Source organism: Lichenostomus cassidix, chromosome 1, assembly GCF_008360975.1.
Source record: "Lichenostomus cassidix isolate B80296 chromosome 1, HeHo_3.0, whole genome shotgun sequence".
Taxonomy (NCBI): domain Eukaryota; kingdom Metazoa; phylum Chordata; class Aves; order Passeriformes; family Meliphagidae; genus Lichenostomus; species Lichenostomus cassidix.
Genome location: NC_139479.1, coordinates 59,554,821 through 59,571,238, shown reverse-complemented (window position 1 = coordinate 59,571,238; position 16,418 = coordinate 59,554,821). Strand labels below are relative to the sequence as shown.

At 41.2% G+C, this 16,418-nt stretch overlaps 1 protein-coding gene across 5 annotated transcripts in view; it reads left to right on the top strand.

Moving 5' to 3' along the window:
- EPSTI1 (epithelial stromal interaction 1) overlaps window positions 1–16,418 on the top strand; it is an 88,261-nt gene that overhangs the window by 11,262 nt on the left and 60,581 nt on the right. For all 5 annotated transcript variants that reach the window (XM_085059262.1, XM_085059252.1, XM_085059279.1 and 2 more), the window contains exons 3-6: window positions 1,373–1,456; window positions 5,350–5,423; window positions 6,054–6,137; window positions 11,563–11,636. In XM_085059262.1, coding sequence (XP_084915388.1) covers window positions 1,373–1,456; window positions 5,350–5,423; window positions 6,054–6,137; window positions 11,563–11,636 — 316 coding nt within the window. The remainder of the gene's footprint in view (window positions 1–1,372; window positions 1,457–5,349; window positions 5,424–6,053; window positions 6,138–11,562; window positions 11,637–16,418) is intronic.

Here is a 16,418-nt window from a genome sequence, read left to right as displayed (position 1 = left end):
ACCAGAAAGATCAGGCATACATTGAAATCTTTTATTGTCAAAGTTACAGCAAGAGTTGGTTGTGAAATAAATTCTGTATACAGAGGTGGCTGACCACAGCAGTCCTACACTCCTGGGCATTGATTTATGCAAGATATGAAAGCTGAAGGAGTGTGAGTCAGCACTTCTCATGTCTTGAGTCCTCGAGGAAACAGTGCAATTAAATCCTTTCTGCTCAAACATTGCGAGTTTGGCTGAAATGCTTCACCAGCAGGCTGGTATGGGTTGGGTTTCCTTTGGTTGCAGGAAAGAAAATGGACTTACCATGAATCAAACTATAATTTTCTGGAAGGATGAATAGCAGCAGATCATCTTAGACCTGACTGTGACATTAACAGCAAAGGTGCTGCTGTTCTAATAAAGATCTGTTTTCACTTTGTGGCACCAATGAGAAAGGTCTGAAGCATATCAAGTGTTATGCCTTGGATGCTGGCAGAAACAGGACCTCACCAAATGCAGTCACTTAAATGCTTGTTTAAAGGTGAAATAAAAGGCTGGTGTGCCTTTTGGGTCTCTTTAGAAGCTTACCCAAATACTGGCTTTATCCTCTTAGAGGAGGATCCGATAGCCATAGCCAGCCATTAGGAAATACAGTTAGTAAGAGTGAAATGAGATCCTAGAACAAGTGAAGTGGTAGTGTGGAACACAGCTCCTCTGTCCTTAGGCTTTGTTGGCCTTGCTATTGAAAGGAATTGTTGTGTTTTTTTTCCCCTGTCAGTTGATAAAGAGAGAAGTTAAATCAGTCAGCCATCCTAGAGCATATGGCTGCACCCCAGCTGTATTGACTTCCACTGGCTACACTGGGAGCTTGCTGCCCATCTCACACGTGGGTGCCTATGCTAAAGTGTCTTAATTTGAAGCTGATTCATGCATTCCTCCTGTTTTTATTTAGGGAGCATGTGGTTGGGAGGGAAAATTACTTTTCATTTCCCTGTTGGGGGGCATTACACCACAAGGATTTCCCTCTATGCAGCAATAACATCTTAATCGTAACAATTTCTGCTTTACCTGCAGGAGTAAATACTATGGCACTTACCTACAGGTTCCCAGGGGTTAAAAAGCAGTCTATTAGCAGTCTCTTAGCTGTTTTTGGCTTTGCTTTTGGGGTTGAGTCCTAGGGTTACTCACCATTACAGTCTTGAGTTAGGGAAAATGTTTCCCATGTTAGCTGATCATTGCAGTGACTGAGTAACCTCTTGTGGGGGTGTCTGCATCCCTTGAGAACAAGTTTGTTCCTGGATGGCCTTTAGGATTACATGCAATTAGCACTAATGGCTGCTTTTTAGTATTCTCTCTAACTTCCATATATTTATTTCTTTTTATACCTGCTCAGTTGCTAAGAAGGAGCTTGATGACCTGGAGCGATGGAAGGAAGAACACAGGCCAGGGCCAGTTACATTGGTGCCACAGAGACTGGGTAAGACATGTAAATCAGCAATTGTGAATTGCAAAATTTTATTTTCTAGGACATGAGACATTTTGCACTTTGTCTCACATGCTACTTATTAAAGAGATTCAGTGTCAATAAGGGCTGACATGAGCCTATTGTATGTGCTCTGTGCTTCTTGATGGTCATGGCAAGGAAGATGTTTCTGAAACAAAACAGCACAGATTGTCACTTAAGAAATCTGTCAAGATCAGAGTAGAAAATCTGTACTAACATTTGGGGAAAACAGGTGGATTAACCCTCCTGCTGTTGACACTGTCTGTGGTTGATGTCTCTGAGGGGGCACACACTTGTCATTGGTGTGCAGATGGACAGCATGTTGGAGACCCTCCAGTTACCCGTAAGAAAACTCCTCTGTGTTAATATGTGTTCTTTCCTGGCTGCTGGCTCCTGAGGAGGCAAAAGTGATCCCTGCAGCTTCAGCATTTGCAGGCTAAATGTGCATGAAGTATTACCAATTTGATAAAGATAACAACAGGCAAATAAATGAAAAACAGGGTAAAAAGCTGCAAGAACTTAAGACACCCTGAACTGAACTGATGTGTTTGCTAAGATAACCAAGGTGTTTTCTAGATGTGTGAGAGAAAGTGTAGGAGATATCTTAAATTACAGCCACTATAAAGTATTCAATTTAGTGATATATCAGACTTAGCTGAAAAACTTTTAGAGAAAAGAGCTGCCCTTCCTTACCTTGGCTGTCATAGGAGAATATGGGGTGCACAGTGCAGGATGTTGTCTGCCTTGACCTGGAGATTAAGTTCTTTCACTGCCAGACTGCACAAGATAAGCTGGTAGTGGTGTACTGTGTATAAAAATAGATAGCAGGTGGGAGATAGAGGAATTCAAACTGACTCCAACCCAGACTTGGTTTTTAGCCCGAAGTGATACTGGTCCCACATGTTCTGCCCTGCAGCCTGAGTCACAGTTGTCTGCAGTGGTGGCAATGCCCTGTATTGCCAGCATCACATGCAGTCATGTGGCCAGACACAGTGTTTGTGAGTTCATGCATAATATCTGCTTCTTGCTTGTGAGTAGTTCCTGAAAGACATACTTCTTCACAGGAAGACCATGGAGGTTTTTGCTGAAGAAAGTGAAATCGGGAAGCGGAAATTTGGTGTGTGGTGTCTGCAGAATGTGTGCAGGCTGGCTGCGTGACTGAGGGTGTGCTGTCAAAGCTGCAGTGGCTGAGTGTTGGGAGTCTTAACTTCTTCTGGCCCCACTGCATTTTAATACTTTCTTGGGAAAGAAGCAACTTAAGAGGAATAAAAAAAGAAAGTAAGAAAATATGATGTCTTCAGTCACTGTCTGTCTGCCATTTAAACTCCTGGAGGCTGAGACAGAGGCACTATGTTCAGTGCCTCTGAAAAGAAGTAAGGTGCAAAGATATGATCTAATAGATTAAATAGATCTAATAGATCAAATTTGGAACGAAGTGACATCTCTAATTTCACCACTGTAGGTACTCATTAAGTGATAAAAGTATCATGTGCTGTTTTCTCAGAGTGATTTTAAGAGACTACACATCTAGTCCAAATCACTAAATAAAATCTCTAAATAAAATTGAAGTTTCTTAAAGTTGAAGTTTTTTAACACTTGTGCTTTCCATAGGGAAGCAAGTATTCTAGATTTCAACTCTTTAATATTTGGCTGGCAAACTTTCAGACACCATGGAGAGATGAGAGCAATGAAGGATGCAAGTTCCACTCTCCTCCATAAGCAATGAGTGGAGCAACAAATCATGCCTGACAAATGCAATGGTCTTTTTTCTGATATTATTATATATGATCAGAACACACTCTGACTTCAGTGAAGCATTAGGCACATTACAGTCAAGCCAACTTGAATGAATTAAGCCTGGCTGAAAGGCTATAGGCAATTTCTAATAATGATCAGAAAAATATTTGTTCCAACACGATGTCCATCAGTACATGCAATGCCCATCAGTACAGTGCACACAAGAAATTTTGCCAGTAAAAAGCTAGAAAGAAAGAAAGAAAGATTAAGCATACAAAAGGTTTCAAAACTTGTTTATCAGCAGTTTTATTTTCTAGACCTAGGGAGGAGGCACTCTGCAATGCCAGCTATGTGCTTCTTGCTACTTTAAGCTTGTTGCTCATATACTGTATGGCCAGTCTCTCTTGAGAACTTATCTTAGGGATTTATTTGTGTCCATAGGGATGTTGTCACACTTAGGGAATTGATCTCCCATTCACTGAATGTCACAAAAGCACCTAAAGATTAGTTACCTTCCATTAGTAATTGGAGAAAGCTACCATTAGACAAGAGTGATCCCTCCTGAAAGGTCTAGTATAGTTGTCTTACATTTTGTAGAATCGTTTGGGTCTGAAGGAAACTTAAATATCATTTAGTTTCAGCCACCCTGTCATGGGCAGGGACACCTTCCACAAGACCAGGTTGCTCAAAGCCCCCTCTAACCTGGTCTTTAACACCTCCAGGGATGGGGCATCCACAGCTTTTCTGGGCAACCTGTGCCAGTGCCTCAGCACCTCATAGTGAAAAATTTCTTCATTATGTTCAATCTAAATCTCTCCTCTTTCAGTTTAAAGCCATTTCCCCTTGTCTTGTCACTATATGCCCTGGCAAAAATTCCCTCTCCAGCTCTCCTGTAGGCATCTTCAGCTACTGGAAGGCTGCTAGGAGGGCACCTGGAGCCTTCTTCTCTCCAGGATGAACAGCCCTGGCTCTCTCAGCCTGTCTCCACAGGAGAGGTGCTCCAGTCCTCTGATCACCTTTGTGGCCCTACTATGGACGCAATCCAGCAGGTCCATGTCCTTCTTATATTGGGGACTCCAGAGCTGGACACAGCACTGCAGGTGGGGTCTCACCAGAGCAGAGGGGCAGAATCATCTCCCATGACTGGCTGCCCATGGTGCTTTGGATACAGCCCAGGATATCAAGCACCTCAGGCAGCAAAGACTGGTACAGCTGCTTCTATAGACTCAGGAGTCACATAGAGGGGAATTTCTCATGAAAACAGTAAATTGGGAAAATACAGCCCCCATCCTCAGAATGGAGTGAAGGCTGCTGTAATTTCTCGCAACAACTGAGGGAATAAATTATTTCCACTCCTAAAGCAAGAAAATACTATGGAAAGTAGAGCAGAGAATCAAGTCAAAGACACTCCTTCCATCCCTTAAGACTAAGTATTGCTTTTTTTGTGTAGTTGTTTTTTTTTTTTGTTTGTGGGGTTTTTATTTATTTTTATTGAATGCGAAACATTATGGCCAGAGCTCTAGATGTTCACAAAAGAGATTCCATGCCTTTGGAAAAGGACATCTACTACCTGGATATGAATGTGAAGTTTGTGGGAAAAGGCTTTTACTTCCATTTCAGAAAGGGGATTCTTCCTCAGCCCCAAGACATTACTTAGAAAATTAAAATAACATTTCATTAGAGCTGGCAGAGCCCAAGATCCTAAATTTGATAAAAGAGAAAGTTTTTAGCAATAGAAATTCTGACTGTAGGTATGTGACAAACTGAGCAAAGGTGGTGATAGTTGGATCTGAAAATGAAAATTCACCTGCAAAGCATGACTGATTTTCTGAAAATGGAATAGCTCCTCAGTAAACTGATCATATACTGTAGGGACATATTTGTTGGTAGAGTGGATGATACAGTGGATGCTCTGTAAATAATAGGCAAGTGCTTTTGATGGATGAATATGATGACCAGAAAAGTCTCCTATCTGTCCTCTTTAACGTCAGACAGCTACTGTAATTATGAAAAATCTCCTTATATATGCATACATCCAATCTCTTATATTGCTGTATTCTGAAATGACTGGCATTTGCAGTTAAAACGCTCATACAAAATGCAATTTATATTTTTGGGGTTTTTTTAAGGTGGAAATGAATCAGAGGCTCAAGTAAGACAAAACCAGCAAATGATTCTCATGCAATCTAAATACCAAAAAAAGGTCAGTAAGAATAAATGCATTTGTTTATATTTAGAACTCAAAAGAAAGCTTTTCATGAGGTGTTTCATATGACTATAAAATGAACTCGCAGCTGCTTGACAGTAGAAAGTCATGAAACCTGAAGGAAGCAGCAGAAAATCAGAAACTAATGTTCTGCACCAAAGAAAATGAGAAATCTGTCCATAAATATGTAGCAATCTGTATCACAGACAATATCTAAAATAACAATCAGTACAGTTGTAAAGCCACTTACATGCTGTGCTGTATCTTCCGGCATGCTGCCTGTGCTTAGACTAATTGATCAATGTACCACCCTATCCCATGCTTATGTGGAAATGTTGTTCCTGCTATAAGAGGTATAAATGCTTGTAAGTTATCAATCAGCTGTGTGAGTCCTTGCATGGATGCCCATTTATCAGTCCTAGACTTCTCAGCCTTCTTAAACCCAATATTGGAGTAGCTGTTGCACAGCCTGCATTATTCAGTGTCTCATTTTAAGGGAAAAAACTCTGGAAACCTTCCCCAAACACACTTTAGATTTGAAAGATGTGCACTACAGCAGTCAAGTTACCTTACGTATTCCTTTTTACATGAATATGTAAAATAATTTCCTGTGTTTACATCATGCAGCACAAGAGAGAAGAATACATAAAAGCAAAAAAGGCAGCTGAAGAAGCTGAAATCCTGAAAAAGAAAGCAATTCAGAGAGAAAAGGTAAGTCTGGTTACTGTAGAGTTGGAGCCATGTAACAGTTCATGTCTTGATTGCAGTTCATTGCTGAACTGCATGGAACTGGCTAATTAAATTAAGTGGTAGCCCTGGATGATCTAAAAAAATTAGGAAACACAGTCCTCCTCCTCTTTGTAGCTGACTGAACGATGCCTGACCTGGTGTTTTTGGGGGCCTGAGTGTTCTGTTAGCTCATCAGAAACTCCAGCCTTTCAGTTGCATCCATTGGGAAGAGTTAGCAGAAGGGGAGAACACGAAGGTCAGGAGTAACATTGTGTGTGCAGGTTATATGGTTAACTCTGGCATGAGCTTTCTCTGTAATACTGAATTTTAGCAGTTGGCACAAAGACCTTATAGAAATCCATAATTGCCTGTGCACATGGGCAGAATACTAGAAAATCTAGCCGGCCGTGATGGAAAAGATATCCAAACCCTGAAAAGGTCAGAGAAGTCTACCTGCATTGTGCAGAGAGCACCCTGAAATTCCACTGCCGCTCCAGCCCTTCCGCAGCTTGTACACACAAGTGTCTTGCTAATAGGTCAGATCACTTTTCCTTCTAATATTCTCCATATATTTACACCAATGATAGCTCACTTTCAAATTTTCTTTTATTATTTTGAATTTGTTTGCTTTCTCTAGTTATTCTCACAAAGCATCTTCTCGTCCTTTGTGCTGCACAATCCTTTGTAAAAGTTCATTCGTGTCTCCTTGGTGGCAACCAAGTAGTGCTTGCTTGAGAATGCAGTGTGGAATTTAAATGAAGAAAGAAAAGAGAGGGAGAGCATGATACTGATGTGCACACTAACAAGGAGAGAAAGGGAGATTTCAGGTTTGCAAGTTTTGTCTCCTCAACAGTAAAAATGATTTTCTGTGCAGAAACTGAAGGCTGAGAGTTAATTAAAAAGTCATCAATACTGGTTGGCGTACAGGGGCATGCATAAACAAAAATAACTGTAATTGCCTCTAGGTGAGAGTTAGTCTGTTCCCTGTCTTTCAGTGGTTAGCATTACGCTTTGGGCATAAGCACATGCACAGTAACTCACAGGGACAGTAAATATTATCACCTGAAAATGTCGTTAGTTGTTGCCATCTCATGTATAGCTCCAGAAGAAATGATGACAGCACTGGAAGAGAGTGGATTAATTATTTAATATGTGTTGCTTGCCCATGGGCATTGGACAAGAAAAATGTTACAAGACTGCTATAATTTCTAGTTACACCTGGAAAATATATTGATGTATCAGGTTTGTTTTCATGCTCTTTAATTTCCTTACCTTCACTCCCACAGATTATAAAATCTTTATAGATGTTGTAGATAGTAAAACTCTAACTATCTGTTTTTTCTGAAGGAGGATGCAACATCATGGCAAGCATCTTTACCAAACAGACTGTCTAATTTGACTAAATAAACATATACCCACAAAGCAATCAAACAAAACAGAGGTGCTTGAAAGGGAACTCCTAATTTGAATTTGTTTATTCAGATTGTCTTCCACAATAGCAATTGAGCCACTGAAGATTTCTTCTTGGAAGATTATTATGTATTAATAATTCAACCTTGTGTTTAAGAAGAGCATGCTTTAAAGCCACTAGAAGTTGTTGATTTCGCTATCTCACCTTGCCTGCAGATGAAAGGCTCCCAAGACCTGAGGATGGCAGGGATCCTACTGGTGCTGTACAACCAGCTCTGGGCTCTGTTCACCAAAGGAAAGGAGTTTTTTGTTTGAAGTGATAGCTTTGTATTCAACTGCACCTGTAGGGCATTGGCTGAGAGCATGTCTTTCTGCAAGTTCACAGGCCATCTTTTCTTGCTGGCCAGCCCTTCTTTTGCTCAAGGTTTTATTCATTCAATAAAAACCAGATTGTGTGACAGTCTGAGAGGAGATAATAGCTGGCTGGCTTTATCAGCAGGAGCCCTGGAACTTTCACAGCTGGAAAGCTTCTTTGCCAGCAAACATGAATGGTGAAGCCCTACAGACTAATGTGCTATGACTAGAACGGGTGCTGGTACTCAGCTCAGTCCTTCCTTGATTGTAAGGATGATGTACTGTAAGCCAGTGCTGCTGGTGAACTTAGGATCTGTTTATGTTACTGTTTTAATGCTGCTTTTGCAGAGAAAAGCAGCATCCACTTTGCAATTATCTTTGTGAACAAGAGAAGACTGTGTGTCTGCCAAAGCAGTACCCAAATATGGAAGGTCTGCCTCACCATCTGTGCAAGTCCACCTGCCTGTCTCTGTCATTCTTTAATTAACCATGAGGTTGTTAGGTGCTGGAATACCAATGTGCTTGGCATCTACCTTGTCTCTCTCCAGCTCCCAGAGAGAGGAAATGTTCTTCATTCTGTGTTCCACAGGACCACATTTTGTGAGCAAAGACTCAAGTCTCCCATACACTTCATTACAGGCAGCTTTTCCCAGGATGTTGTGGTTTGGGTATTCAAAGCTAGTGATCTCTGGGTGCTCACTGACATAATGTGGAAAAGACTTTGCTAAATGAGCAGGGAATTCCCTTTTTCTGTATTTTCCCCTGATGCTGAGATGTGTATCTAATATGCCCGAAGTGTGGAAGTACATGGGAAGTAGTTTTTTAATTATTTGTTCATTAGTGATAGAGGTCTGCAGTTGGTATCTTTTGTGCGGCTCTTCACATCACAGAGTTTGACCAGACTGGACAATAATTTCCTTTGTGTCTATTGGGTGAAACGAGTTCCCCAAAAAATAAGCAAGCAGCTGGTACTTGGCTTCTTGTTTTTTAAACTTTTCTCATTTGTGCTGCATGTAAAATTGAATGACTTCAGTGCACTGGATATTTCTGTTTCCTGTCACTGAATTTCTATTCCTGTTACCCTGCCTTTAGCCTTTCCTTGTATAGCCTAGGTCTTGACCAAATGTTAGAAGATTCAAACAATTTGAAGTGGAAAGGCTCAGTGTAAACCTACTGCAAGCAACTTTTTTTTTTCTCTTACATATATAGTAAACAATTCTACCATTTTCAGAAACTGTCTTATTTAGGATAAGCTGTAATTTCATTTTATTCTTTATCAAATCATGTGCTCTTTAATTTGACTGTGTTAATCAGCATGAATGGCCTTCTTTTTTTCATGAATTTGTTAAAACCAGGCACTTTACAGACCTTCTGCTAACATTTTTCAACGTGTTTACCTTCAATATCACAGCTGTTCCACTCTTGGCTTTTTGAATATGGTGCCAATTGTGGAGTGCTTTGGCAATGCCTATTGATAGATTGTCATTAGTTAGAGAATGTCCCAGCCCTGTTGCCTGTCACTTGCATGCATCCTAAGCAGGAGTCCTAGGGCAAACTTCCAGAGTAAAAAATAAGTCATGCCAGCCACAAGTAAGTAATTTCAAGATGCTGGAGTTTTTTGCAGTTACCATTCTGGTGGTAAAATAGCTGTAGGATATTCCCTTATTTTTTCATGTAGTGGAAGACAGGGATGATACTGAAGGTTTGTATTTATCAAAGTTAATATCACTGTTCTCTAGATGTCACTATCTGGGAGGTAGACCACAACAAGTCCTGCAAGCATGGGATTTTTTTGGAACTTCTTGATTTTTTTAAAAATTTGTTTGGGTTTTTTGTCTGGTTGGTTGGGTTTTTTGTTTTGTTTTTTTTTTGAGGGGGGGAGGGTGTGGAACTTTCAGAAGCCCTGCAATATGATGGTGGATCCCACATCAATGCTTTTTCAGAGGTGAAGGCATCAACTTGTGGTATTGGGTGGTGTTGGGGAAAAGCCTGGGAGCTATGGATGGTGTCTTGTGGGTATCAGCATCACCTTTGACAATAATAAAAGCCATAAGACTTCTTTTCCAACTTTTTCCTTTCTTTCCCTGTACGTTGTGAAGCTACAGAAATGGGTGGGGGCTTTTTGCCTAAAACATCATCTGTGCCTAGGTTATGAGCAAACAATATATCCCCTGAACCCTCTAAATTCACCTATAGTGTGTAGTGATGCTCCTCACTGCAGTTTGGTTAAATTTTTTAATTGCATCAGTGTGTCGTACATTCTGTTACTGTCTCTGCATGTCAAATGACTGAACAACAGGACATCTTATTCAGAGACTTGCCTTCCTCCTTTTGTTTATTTCCCACTGCCTTTTTCCAAATAACAGCTTCTAAGTCTTTTGCCTTCCAGCAGTTTATATCATCACACAACATAGTGCCTCTTTTCCTATCTACAGACATCTGAAAGGATTTTTTTTCCTAATCCAATGAATGCGAAGGAGGAATTTGCACTTGTTTTGCAAATCTCTTTCAGACAGTCATTCTTTATCCAATTAAAAAATACCCATCCTGAAATTGCTGAAGGCAAAGTAATTGATTGCTGCCAGTAGAATTGTAATTTTTGTGAAATGTTTTTGATTGCAGAAGATTATGGAGTTGGAGGTTTCAGCCCTGTTCTTAACACCACTTTCCCCCTTACACGTTTCCCCCTCCTTTTTCTCCCTGTCCTTGCACAGCACCTCTGCTCAGGCACAGTGTTCTCTCCCTGATTTGGAGCTTTGGCCAAAGAGGCCATTTTCACCTACACCTCCCTTTTCATCTCTGCAAGGTATTGTCTGAAATTTCCAAGCCACTTTGTTCAGAGCAATGTCTGGTTGCTGGGTTACCAAGCAATTACCTTTTTTCATTTTGAGGGTGGGCAATGAGCAGAGTGACAGTCCAAGGCTGTATTTTGCTCCGCGTGCGAGTTGCTGTGATCATTGTCTGGAAGCTCTTACTGGATAATCCCCCCACCAACTGCAGTGTGGGAACTCAAAATTTAGTGGGCTGAAATCTCAGGTTGGCACTTCTAATTTGTGCTTTTAATACACTGAACTGCCTTTTAACTGCTCTTCCCACTGGACCTAACTGCAGCCTGTGAGCCAAAACAAAAGTTTGGCTGGCCTCCTTTTCACTGGAATTTAGCTTGAGCTGCAAATAGGTGTTGCAGCCAGTTCTCTAGTTTTTGCTTTATTTTAATGTTTTATTCTACTTGACTTTGGGGTTTGGGCAGCTTAGATGATACTTCCATTGGAAATTATGTGCAATTTTATATTAAAGGACTTAATAATTTGTGTGGTATGCAGATTTACAGAGGAGTTTTATGTGCCAAGGATTTGGTTGACTCTTGCACTGGGTATGGTATCTGAGGCAGAAAAATGCTGGTTAAGTACAAATGTCTCCCACTTTCATGTGTCTTAGCATGTATTTGACTGGTCAGTAGTTAATGCTCCTGCAGGTCAGGTCTGTGAGCCACATGTACTCACATCACTGCACTGTCTGTGCACAACTGCTGCTATAGATTTTTTAAAGACCAAAATAGTGATGTATGGGAATTGAAATAATTGATGTTTTTTTCTGGTTTATTGGAAACCTCAAGTATATTTTTCTGTTTTTAATGCTGTAGGCCGAGAGACTTGAAGTTAAAAAAAGACAAGAAGAAATGCAAAGAAGAGAGATGTTTCTTGAAAATCAAAAGTAGTAAGTAAAATTTGAAACTGATTACCTAAAATTCCTTATCTTCTTGTCCTTCTGTCTTGTTTGCTTGGGTTTTTAATTATTATTTAATATTATTTATTTGTTTGCATTTTTTTTCCTGTTTGGGGGCTCAGGAAGGATTTGGCTTCTGATGCTATTTTTAAAAATTTTTGGCTTGAAACTTCTGACTTCAGGACAAGGGGCACAAACTGCACCATGGGAGGTTCCTACTGAACATCAGGAAACACTTTTTTACTCTGAGTGTGGCTGAATATGAGCACAGGTTATCCAGGCAGGTTGTGGATTCTCAGTCCTTGGACATATTCAAATGTTCTGGGCAGCTGTCTCAAAGTAGCCCTGCTTGACCAGAGTGTAGGAATCCAGAGGTCCCTTCCAGCCTCAATGATTTCATGATTCTGTGAAATATTCAAGACTCCTCCATACCTTATTTTGTGAGAAATCTTGTTCTGTAGACCTCTCTTCGCTTCCTAAAACATACACTTTGAAATGAAAGTTGTGAATCATATAATGACTTTGTGCTTTCTTTCTCTAACAGCATCAATATCTGATCATTCAATCCAAGACTAATTATCAAACCAGAATCTAAATTACATCTCCACCCATTTGTTTTGTTGATTACTAAAGAACTCTAGTCCATATGGAAATAATGAGGAATTCCTGTGATTAGCATAGTCCTGCTTAAATGTGGAGATCTGTTGTGAAGACTTGTTTCCCAAGAATACCTCCTTAGTCAGATTTAGATACGGCCTGAGTCCAGATATAATTAATTCCATTGGCAGTGAAGTTCCTGCCTTGTCCATTCACTCTACCCTATTTATTTGTTTTTAACTGATTCCAACTGATTCTATCACATAATTAACACACAATGCTGCTTAGTCACCTTTACCTTTTTTATCTTTGGCTTCTGAAATTACTCACCTGTATTCTTAGCCTGATTTATTGCTTTTTCCTCCTCTGTGACCTTTGAAGGAGTCACTTTTGTCCCATGCTAGTGGCTCCAGTTCCTTCATCATTTGCCCAGACTCTGTTCTCCAATGTACAGACATTTTAGTGCTTTCTCACCGATTTCAGCTTTCTTTGTGTTTTTCCTTTTGTTTCTTTCCATTTGGCTTAAGGCACAGCTCTTTCCCTTAATATGTTGCCAGCGTTTGTCTGTAGATATTGGTGTTTGGCTTGCTGTTTGTCCTGGTGTGAATGTCTACACAACACACACACCTTGATTCCTCAGGAATTCTCAAGACTGCACAACTTTAGATCTCTGCCTGTTTCTGATAGATTAGACACTTTGATTCCCTTTGAGCCTAAATCAACAACAGACACATCTGATCTTTGCAGTGCAAGGTCCTCAGTTATGGGTCTTGCTTTTTCCTCAGGGGATTGTCAGGGTTCTTGTCTTCCCATTTAATCTGAATTTTATCTTAAGACATATTCAGTTATGAACAGACACATATGTCTTCCTTTCCTTCACCTTTCCTGTCTGTACCTTTTTTTGCTTAGGGTGAAATGAGCTCTGCTGTTCAGTGCTCTTTTCCATTAAAAGTAAATTTGGTTTGGTCAAAAGCAGGCCCAGACCCTCTGAAACATAGGAAAAGAGAAAATGACCACAAGTGAAAAACTTCTTCACCAAAAGGGTGGTCAAACATGGAAACAGGCAGCCCAGGGAAGTGGTTGAGTCACCATCCCTGGTGATATTTGAAAACATGTGGATGTGATGCTTAGGGAAATGATTTAGTGCTGGCAGTGCTGGGTTAATGGTTGGACTTGATGATCATAGAGGTCTTCTCCAACACAAATGAATTGATGTGGGAAGCCAGTTAGTCTCCAGGTGGTGCAGGAGCTCTGGCTGCCTGGGCACTGGTTAGCGGCCATTCTGTCCACTAAGGAAAGCTTTGTGAGCATTCAGCTGGTGTCAGCTTTGGAAACCAAACTGACCAATGCAACTGAAAGTGAAGATGGACTGTCCATTGGAGTGTCTCAAGCTCCATTGCTTGAGTTTTTGTGTAACTATCAGAACATTATTTGTATGTTCTATATTGAACATACACCAGGAGGGTCCTGTAGATACCACTACTGGAGGAAGTGAGCTGAAAAACTACCTCCAGTGAATGCAAATTTTAGTAAAGCAAAACGCTCCCATGCTGCAGTGTTAAGGAAAACTGCTTGTCCCACCATCCTGGAGCCACCCTGTCGGTCACTCTCACACCACCTGAGCTGGGACTGAGGTCTCTTCGCAGCCACACCTCCCATGCTCCCAGAGTCTCACCAGGTTCAAACCAGATATCCCTACCAGTTCAACGCCAGGTTTCCCATTGCAGAGTCTCAGACATGCAGATACTTAAAAGAATTTAATCATGGTGCTATAACTAAATAACAAAATAGCAGCTTGAGCTGGTGGTGCTTCCAAGGAGGGACCCTGAACCAAGGAACCCCTGGGTTTTTATCCCCTCACAGTCTGAGCACAGGGAAGTCTGGGGGTCATCAGCTCCTGCTGTGTCTCCCAGTGTCTATTCCCCTGGCTGGGTCAGAGGTCCCCAGGCCCTTTGTTGAGCAAAGGGTTGGCAGTTCATGGCCCTTTGCCTGGGGCTCGGGCTCCAGCCCCCCAGAGCTCAACCTGCAGCTGCACACTGAGCTACCTGCTCTGAATATGTTCCTCAACAGACACAGTGACAGCAGTGCCTTCCCTGGTCTGCAGGAATTCTCTGCTGGGCACCTGGAGTATGTACCACTGGATCTTGTTGAGGATGCATTGCTAAGGGACATTGGCATTAAGGAGCACAGCATCCAAGAGTGATGAAAAGCTTCTGTATGACATCTCACATTTTGTAAAGTAACTCCCTTGAAGTGCTTCAGGTTATTAGCAGCATGTTCACCTAGAAGTGCTTGGTATTTAAAGATGTGCTTTTGCCTACCATGCAAAAATGAATGACTCGTTACTTCCATCCTCTAAGACCCTTCGACTAGAGGCAAAGAGAACAAATATGAGGTTGTGCCCCTTTCCTCACTGTCTCTGCTGGAGTATTTTGATCTCCTCTGCTTGCTGGGAGTGGTGGGAAGGAAGGTCATGTGCTGCATATAAAGCAGTGACCTCTGCAAAGTCATGGCCTGTAGAGCCATTTCAAAAGATAAGCTCCCTTGTTAGTCTGTCCTCTCTAAGATCTGTAGCTGCAACATCACTATTTTCCTGAGGAGATCAATGCCTACCAGCAGTCTCATTAACTGGGAAACCTTTTAAAATTGATCACCACCTCTAGCTGTATCAGCCTCCAAGGGGTACAGCTAAATCAGTACCTTTCCCTCATGAAGTGCCGCTTCTGTTTGATAAGGAAAGGCACTTAAGATTCTCATGTCATTAACATGCTCTGACAATAAAGTATGATGCTGCCCAGAATTTCATTTTTTCTGATTAAATTCCTGTCACTATTAAAAACAAGAACTACTCACTGAAATCCCATTTCAAAGGGTCTAACATGAAGTGAGTGCTAAAGAGAAAGATTGTCTGTATCCTTGTCTGCTGTCTACAGAATATAGTTATTTTCTCTCTCTTGAAAGCCTTGTCAGTGTCTTTGTGTACAACAGGCCCTTGAAAGTCAGCTGTATCTATTACCACAGTTTCTTGAACATGTGTTTGTGGCTTGTGAGAATGTAGTCCAGACAGTGCTGCAGAGTGCTGTGGAAAAGTCTGCGAGCCTCAAACTTTTGGGATCTGCCCCTCCTCTGACCCTGGTGGACTCACACTTTGGTGGCTAAAACAGGCAAAACTCACAAGGTATCTCCTGAAGTAGCTGTGTATAAAAAGCCTTAAGAGCACAGAGGAGCAGACTTTTGGTGGAGAAGTTGCTGCTTAGCAGGATTGCTATAGTTTGTGCTTACAGAGTAGGAGTACACGAGGGATTTGTTGGTGACAGTGTTGCTGTGGTTCTGTCCCTGTGGATACCAGATTTATGGGGAGTATGTGTTGACTTTTTACCAGAAACTACTTACACATGAAACGGAGTCCCTTCTTCTGAGTGATGGTATCTTGGATGCATTTTGCATCATTGGCCTGATTGTGTTTCTGTCAGAGTGCATTGAAAGGTAATGGAGGCTCGTGTAGTCCATACTTTACAACTGCTAATCCATGCAAGGGAAGAACTGAGTGCCCATCTTTCCAAAAGGAAACAAAGAACAGGACTTTTCAGCACATCCCTCTTTAGTTAGCACAGCACAGTTGTCATTTCAACAGTAATGAGGATGGATATGTCATGACTGGCTTTTCTCAGTGACTTGCTGAGCAGGCTGTGTGACTCTGTGTCTGAGCTGTAGGGTGTCTCACCATACGGTTTTAGCCCAGATCCCTAGTAAGACGCTTTTATTAAATTTGTATTTGACTTTCCAGTAATTGTAGTGTTGGATGTGGTCCACTGTTTTTCTAATAGCCATCTACCTATTTATATAATGGAAAAAGCAGTCTGAAAAACAGGGTTACTTTCTAATAGTACATGATGACTGTTGTGTCACTTCATCCTTCCCTTCGCTACATATTCATGCCTCTGTTTTTGTGAAGGTTGTATTCCTGTAAAAAATCCTGGCACTGCTGCACTTGGGTACATGTGTGCACTCAATATATTCTGCTCAGAATTTGGAGCTGGAAACAGAATTTGCCAGAGTGTCTCTAAGTGCATATTCCAAACACAATGCAGGAGGTTCACCAAACCAAGCTGATATACACTTGCCTGCCAAAGCAGTTTTCTCAAAAGTCATAAAATGCAGGAGAATAAAACCTGA